At 39.3% G+C, this 8370-nt stretch overlaps 1 protein-coding gene across 3 annotated transcripts in view; it reads left to right on the top strand.

Moving 5' to 3' along the window:
* Positions 1–8370, top strand: part of TRAPPC9 (trafficking protein particle complex 9) — a 1079595-nt gene that overhangs the window by 128066 nt on the left and 943159 nt on the right. For all 3 annotated transcript variants that reach the window (XM_019528205.1, XM_019528203.1, XM_019528204.1), the window contains one exon: positions 5905–6050. In XM_019528205.1, coding sequence (XP_019383750.1) covers positions 5905–6050 — 146 coding nt within the window. The remainder of the gene's footprint in view (positions 1–5904; positions 6051–8370) is intronic.

Below are 8370 nucleotides of genomic sequence, written 5' to 3'. Positions count from 1 at the left end.
CGCATAAGGGCAGCTCTAGCTGCTTGGGCCCTCTTCCTCAAAAGGATTTCAGCCCCTTTTTATGTGCAAGTTGTATATCCAAAACCAAAAATGCAATCCTCCAAAATGTCTATTAAACTGTGCAGGCCCCTGAAATTTGTGAAGTCGAGGTTTTCACCAAGAAAAATACCCCTGCATTAAAGTTCTGTGCATACTGACAAGCTTCTCTCTTGGCAGTACTGTGCTGTTGAAGCCTTGCCTCTTTCTCATGTTGCGTGACTTATAACCAAGACTTTGGGGTGTATTTGTACTGTCATCTGCTGTGTAGTGTTGGCTTGTTTTACCTTACCATGGGTATCTCTAACTTGGATGCATAAAACAGTATAGCCAGGGCAGCATGGAGCATGGCAGCCTACTGCATGGAGCTCTCCATCTCTAGGTAGACTGCTGCTTGCACGCTAGGATGCTCATGTACTTCTGTATGGTAGTTTGTAATGTAGGTGTAGCCTACATCTAGGTTCAGCACACTTTTCCCTAGTTTACTACTTTTACAGTGATTTTGAGAAACTTTACATGTACTGTATTTGCCTGAATCTGAGAAGACTAGATTTAAGATGACCTCCCCATAATTAGATTCTGTACATGGAAAATTTATAAATTTGTTATAATTTTACATGTACAGAACCATATTATTGGAGGTTTGTCTTAAATTCATCCCCTCCCCTGCACCCCCACTGCTGCAGGGGGCAAGCAACAGTAGAGGGGAAGGTGGTGAGAGAGGCAGTAGGCAGAGTCAAGTGCCCGAGACCCTTGTTCCTCGTATTGGATTTAAATACCAGGGAGCGGGAGAGGAATGGCACTGCAGGGTGGCAGACAGCAAGGGGCTCTTTCCCTCATGTTAAATTATGGGGGGGAACACCTCATCTTGGATTTGAGTAAATACAGTACATTCCAGTCTCTTACGTTAAAAGCAATACGTGCAGATCTTAAGTTCATGCAGAAACTTGATTCTTTACTGTGTATAATAAATTTAAGCCCTACCAACAAGGCAGTGGTCTTTCATAACTTAGAAGCAGAGTTCAGAACATAGGAAAGTTACACTGACAAATAGGAAGAGGACTGGAGAACAATGAGTACTTCATGTAGTACCTTTCCTTAAAAGATGACACAGACTCTTAATTAAAAATGAATAATAGATTATAAGGCTAGAAGGGATCATTGTGACTTTTACTAATCCTGTACATTACACAGGCCATAACACTACCCTGAATAAATTCCTGCTTCAAGTAGAGCATATCTTTTTAGGAAAGCATCTGTTCTTCATTGAAATATTTCATTTTGAGTTGTTCCAATAGTTAATTAGCCTTACAGTGCAAAATAAGGAGCACATTATTCATCTAAATTTGTCTAGGCCTATTTTCCAGGCATTGGATCTCACTCCTTTTTCTGCTAGATTGAAAAGTCCTTAATTATCAAATTTCTCTCCTGGCTAGTACAGAAAATTAACGTTAACACCCCTTGACCAGTTCTCTCAATGTTTGGATGCAATTTATGTGGACCTGCGGATCTCAGAGTCCAAGTTTGGTAGATCCTTGACATGTGTTGAAGCTTAAAAATATTTCTGCATCATATGACTACTATCATCTGGTTTCCCCCAAGTAGAGAATAGGCATATGTACTGAGTATTTCTTCCTTTGCTGCATTATTCTTCCATGTCTTGTTAATAACAGAACAATAACATTGTTAGGATATTTTTGTTCCTGTTATATTGAACTTTCTTATTTCTAATTTTGCTTGCCACTGATTTGGCCATTTACTTTACCTTTCAGGAGGGTTTTGTGTTTTTTTAACAACTTCTAGGTTCTAATTTATATTCATTTTTTTTCAACTTCTTTTTTATCCATTTATCATATATGGCTTTTTACAGTTTTTATTTCTAGTGTGCCAGGCTTTTAACCAGTGTAGCCTTGCTCAACCATAATTCTCTGTATTTGAGTAGTATCTAGTAAAATATTCTATCCAGATATTCACATTTTTGTGGTTTTGTTTTTTTAATTCTAGGGCTATAGAATGCAACTCATTCAGTTTTTAAATATTTAAGGAACTACTGTTCTACACATGAAATGCTATGATTTTGTGTGTGAAGGAAAAGGGATTTATTGCTCTGTGAAACCATAGAAATGTTTTTTGCAGATATAGCTGAAGATTGATATAGCTTTGTTTTGTATGTCAGATGCCTTTTTTGTTGGTTTCTTTTTGCTACTTTTTACAGCGCTTATATAATGCAGTGATAGGTGATTTAGAGCATAAATAGATATGTATGAAATGTTCTTTAATTGGCAGTTTACATGTATGTATGTATGTATGTATGTATGTATATTCTTACAAGGGTGCTTATAAGTTTATTCTTAAATGCTTCATTTTAAAATATTTATTTCCTACTTGCAATGAGGCTGACTCAGTAAAAGTAATTATCTATTCATTGCTGTGTATGGGATGTTCCAGGAATCTTTAGGTTTTGGTTAATTATTTTTACATAAATTCAGTGTCTATTTAATAGTCTTACGTTTTGGTTTTGTTGGTTGTGGTGGTAAACATTAAAATTAAACATTAAAATTTAATATATTAATACTTTATAATAGTTCTTATCCAGTAATGTCTCTGTAAAGCTTCCTTCAGAATGGTTCTGTTGCTGGTGCAATGTTACGGCATTGCAAGGATGATACCGCTTTGTATTATTCCTTACACCATTTCGTTTTCTGTGGTACCACGTTAGGTTTGAAGTTTTAGGTAACTTTCTACAGGACTTTGTTTCTGGATTATGTGTTCAGTTTAACTTTTATTAGGACAATATTCATATTTTTGCGTGATATAGCTGTCTGCTGTGCTGAGTTTACCAGGTATTTTCTTTGCAGTAATATTATTTTTATTCCTAGACTAACAACTATTCAAGTAACTTACCTGCTGTATTGTAAACCATGCAAACTATTTTAATATCCTTAAAACATAACTTTTTTCTTTGGAAAAAGTGGTTTTATTGTTGTTTCTCTGTTGCCAATTAACAGTTGAGAAAAGTTTTCTTCTCAGTGCATCTTTGCTGTAACTTATTAACATCTAAAGATCTTCCATAAAATGCTCAATGAAAACTGAATCAACTGTAATGTTTACAGTTTTTCTTTGATATATTTTCGCATTATTATCAAAGCATTCTAGCTTGCACACTGTCATGTGGAGTTCTCAGGGAAAAGAAGTTTCATCTTAAAAACAAGCTGTGTTTTTTTATCAGGTTCTCATACAATCTTAGTTTCTTTCAGAGATCTCCTACAGCTAAAACTTTACTTGTGTTTCTTCATTATTCCTTGAAGTGTCCATCTGGAAGGAAGTAAAGCTTTTCAAATTACTCACTTATTCTTCATATTTCTCTACTGGATAAAAACTTTGTTGTGATCAAATCGTATTATTCATAGCGTTAGCCTTCAGAGAACGATTTTGAATAAATAGTATGGTATTTGGTACTTCCAGAGGACCTAAATTTAAATTCTAGGTTGGTTATACAGTGAAATTCCAAAAAGAAGGTACCTGCTTGTTACTCTTGGCTATAATATAATGTAAGACACAAATATCAGAGTTGAGCATGAACTCTCAGGAGGGACCATAACTGAAGTTTAAACAGATGACTGTTTAGGTGCTTTGTATTTAAACTGATACAGTTCCTGCTTAAACCTGGCACTGGCTGAGTTTAATTATCCTATATTTTACAAATTTAAATTAACATTATTTTATTAAAAAGAAAAAATTAAGCTACAAAAGTAAGTGGTGCTTGTATATTTCAGCAGTTTCCTTTTCTTTAAGTAAATTTTATTTAATAATCAGGACTATTACTGCCAGGTGAATGTTCTGATTTTTTTTTTTTTCTTCCCCTGTTTCATCTATACCATATCTTCCATATCCTCATCTATACCTCCCATCAGTCTTACAGGACACTCTGTGTAAGAACATAGGGTGTTTATAGACCTGCTTCAGAAGGGGGGAAGGGGGCACTCTAATTAGAGTGGCTGTGAGAGCTGCTTTAATTAAATGGTCCAGAGCATCACGTGTTTCAGTGTCCCTGCACTGAAAAATGGTGGGAAGGGCGCTTGAAGTAAAGCTCATCGAATGAGCTTTAGTTAAAGCGCCCCCACTGCCATTTTTCAGTGTGGTGAGGCTGATGCACATGATGCTGCAGTCTGCTCCAACACACTGTAATTAGAGAATCTCTTCCAACACCCCACATCTCCCTGGCTAGGGAAAGACATTAAACACAAACTGGTTTAAGTGATCAGAAACTGGTTTAAACCTGTAACAGAACACAAGTTCAGGGTACATAAACTAGTTTCAAAATGGCTGAAGGTAATGTTTTAAGATAAACCTGGCTGAATGTAGTATCAGGCTTAACTGATTTGGGTCAAATGGGTTTATGCAATGTCTGTCCTAGATCGCTTCCTAGTTTAAATCAGGGTCCCCCCGCATTCCTGATGCTTCACAGCCCTGGGCTGGGGCTGCAGAGACTAGGGCTAGCCCTGCCCCTCTGCTCCCTAGCCGGAGCTCCAGCAGAGACTGCAGGCACAGCAGGGTCCGCCTGGCTTCCCTCTGCCTCCTCCCTCTTCGCTGCTCAAGCAGGGATCCCCCCAGCCCCATGGACCCTAGGCATGTGGTATGCTAGCTAATGCTGAGAGGTGTCTGTGTGCGCCTCCAGTTTCACTGGGACGGACAGACAGCAGTGTCTGATTTTTGGAGTTAAGCAGGTCGGGGTAATGCCCCTCCCTTCCTTCCTTGGAAAAAGCTGTTTAAGAAGAGCTTGAACTAATAAGAGAGGCTTTTGTTTTCCTGAGGAGCTGTTAAATGCTGTGTTATCAGATCCCTGATGGCTACCTCCCTGTCAGGTTTGCTGCAGACAGTATGAAGAAGCAGGGAGAGGGAGATGGAAAAGCTCAGTATCATCATCACTGCACACCCCATTTTGCCTCAGAGTGCTGGCTGGGGGCTGAGTACTGAGCAGGGAAAAGCCTGGGATGGTGGAAGCAGGGTTGGGATTTAAATGCCTGCCTGATTGGAGAGTCCTGCTAGGGCCTGGCCGTGCCCCCACTCAGCTTAGCGCTCTGGAAGGGCTACTCTAGCACCCGCCAGCTTCCAGTCTGAGCCACTGCAGGCATGTGCAGGCATTTCCTCAGTCCAGAGGGAATATCTGTGCACTTGCAAAGCAGTTCAACATAGGCAGGTTAGACTAACCTGCAAAGATTAAATCAATTCAGGCGCAGGCTTCCTGAATGTCTGGCCCTAGCCCCTGTACCTGTTTAAACTGTTTGCCATTTTCTTTTCTTTTCTTTTGTCTCCCCTCCTCTTCCCTCTCTCCCTCTCTCTAAATTTCGGATGTCTTTTTTTTCTTGATCTAAAAGCAAGTTGTTATCTCATTTGGATTCTGGTGTAGTTTCCTTCCTTAGGAACTTTCTCATATTACATTTAATGCGAAACAGTTCTGTCTGGGTTCTAGCTGTGTGAAAGGTCTTTGTGCGAGCCTCTTGCTATCTAGTACTTAGTGCTGAAAAATCTTTAGATTTCTTTCCAGGACTTGGATTGTGGATTATAGAGAAACCACAACTATCTGGATTCCTTACATTTGAATTCAGGGGGATTACTGTCTGAATGTTGCACTTTTGTAGGAAGGATTAATCCTTTACATCTTTCCTATTGTACCCTTTTCTTATCTTTTGGAATTAATGCGTATTTGCAGTTTTTTTAATTAATGCTCCTTGTCTTTATACCTTCAGTTTATATATAACTTTCTATTACTGTGCTTATTTTAATAAAAAAGTTGCATAATCAATATTTAAAAACTGTTTTTAATGCAAAAACAGCCAAAAATGCCTTCCTTTTTTTACTTAACAGATCTGTGAAACTTTTGAACCTTCCTGTCAGCCTTCGTCCCCAGAAAATGAAAAGCTTGCTGGGTCAGAACATGTCAACCAAAAGTCCTTTTATATACTCTCCGATTATTGCACACAACCGTGGAGAGGAAAGAAGTAAGAAAATAGGTGAGAGTGTTTTATATTATTTTAACCTTTTAAATCCATGTCATGCTTCTATAAATCATATGCTTCCTCTTTTTGGGTAGCTTGATTTTATGCAACCAGAAGCAAAATATTGTTTTTTTTCCAATATACTCTATATACTTTTTTCTTTTTAGATAAAGTAGTTTGTCATTTAACAACTTGGTATTTACTTTCAATTGGCCTGTTGTAGGATAACCATTTTTAATCCTGGCATACAGTTAAGGCACAAGTCTTCCCCTTAACCCCAGATAAGAAATGCTCTTCCATGTCAACAGGAGTTTTGGGTATGTAGGATGAAGCAGGGGGGCATGGTCCTTGGATCTCTTGAGTGTCTTTAACAACTTGCCGTCTATCTTTGCAGTGGCAGGACATTGACGTTGCCCTTCTACCCCTGCTTTACCCATGGCAAATTAAGCAATGTTTGTTGTTTCAGATATAATGTCTCCTAGTCGTGTGTGAGGGTTGTTCTTAAAGTTTTTACCAGCTGGTTAGACGAACACTTTTCTAGGATTGTTTAGGCAGGGGTGATTTTTGCCTTGCAGAGGTTTGGACCAGATGACCTCCTATGATACCTTCCAGCCTTATTTTTCTTAGAGTCTATGAAATACAGATGACCTCCAATGAGGCTCAAATTTTATTACCAAAAACAAAAAAGAGTTTGTAGGGAAAATCCTATTCCACATGTGTCCATTCTACTTGTGAGTAGGGGTTCACTGATAGAGGTTTTTTGGGCTGATACCAGCGGTTGATTTTTTTTTTTTTCTTTTCTTTTTTTTTTTTAATGAGCTGTATCAGCTGATACTGAGCCGATTGCCAATCTGCAGCCTGACAGCTTGGAGACCAGCATCTGGCTGGTAAATCTGTTGTGGGGGGAAGGGGTAAGAGGGGCAGAAGGGGCAAGGGGTGCAGATTGAGGTCCCCACAGTGAGAGAGGGAGTAGGGCAGGCGTTGCCCAGCTGGGGCAGTGCAGGGCACTGGAAGGAGCTGTGAGTTGCTCATCTGGGAGCTGCAGGGAGGGGATACTTCTTGCTGCTGCACATACCCTGGGGGAGCATGGGAGGCATGTGCCCCCAGGATCTGTGCACAGGGCAAGGGTGGGCTGCCACTGCTGGCAGGGGCCAGGGCTGCACTGAGCTCTTCCTAGCAGGGGGGGCTGCGCCAGGGCTGTGCTCAGGGTGGGCAGCAGTGGTGCTGCGAGGGGGACCTATGGCGAATTTTGGGGTGGCTGTAGGCCCCACCATCCATAGCTCTCCTCCCAGTGCCGCTGCTGCCACCTGCCCTGAGCATGGCCTGGCCCAGCCCCCTGTCGGGAACAGCTCAACGCAGCTGGGAACAACATGGAACAACTTCTAGTTCTGCTAGAATGTTCTAGAATAGAAGTAAGAATTTCTGTGTTGAAAGTTAATTGTTGGCTTACAAACTCTTTTGTGTGTTAATTAGAAATTGATAAATATTGTTATTTGTGTTTTTGTCTTTTTTTTCTGGCTAACCAATATGTATGTATGAGGAAAAATTGTTTGAAAGCCATGTTAGGCTACATAGAGAAGTTCTACCTTAGAGCAGTCTTGCCTGCTCTTAAAGAAAGAATTAATGTTTTGGAAGTTCATAATTTACATGATGGCATAGCTGAACAAAATTAAATACTCATATTAACACAAAGAATAAGTAATGGTACACATCTTAAAGTTTTTAAAATTTATTATTATTTATTTAACACCCAAAGTATGCTGACTTGTAGAATTAACAAGATAATAAGCATGTTAGAAATACGTGATATAAAATGTTGTATGTGTTTTTGAAGTCAGCTATTCAGTTGCTGTGCTGCTACTGTTACTTAATGTACTAAATATGATTTTTTTTACTGTCATATTTTCTTCTATCTCTTTCTGCTTATTGCTTATATGAACCCACAGACTGGTTGCATGCTAAATGTGTAAGTTGTTTGAGAGGCAAGGATGTCTTGGTCCAATAACAGATATCACCCTAACTCCAACTATACAGTTGGGATAGTTAGACAAGTTTTTGAATGCAGGACGTTCTTCATGAAGTCATGCAAGCAGCAGATTTCAATATCTTCCATGTTGTGGTGCTGTAGCTATGATTTGTCTAGAAGTTATGCAAGAGGCAAGCATTTCTTGTGGTGCTACCTTTATTACACCAACTGTGTAGTTGCAGTAGAGTTAGACATCATGATTTCCTGAAGAATGTGCAGCATTTGAAAGCTCATTTAACTATCTCAACTACACAGTTGGTCCAATAAAATGGGTCACCTGAAGACATTCTTGCTGCTTGTATAATTTCT

This window comes from Gavialis gangeticus, unplaced genomic scaffold, assembly GCF_001723915.1.
Source record: "Gavialis gangeticus isolate Ggan-Ray unplaced genomic scaffold, GavGan_comp1, whole genome shotgun sequence".
NCBI classification, from domain to species: domain Eukaryota; kingdom Metazoa; phylum Chordata; order Crocodylia; family Gavialidae; genus Gavialis; species Gavialis gangeticus.
Note: the sequence above shows the minus strand (reverse complement) of the source record. Positions and strands in the feature narration are given on the sequence as shown.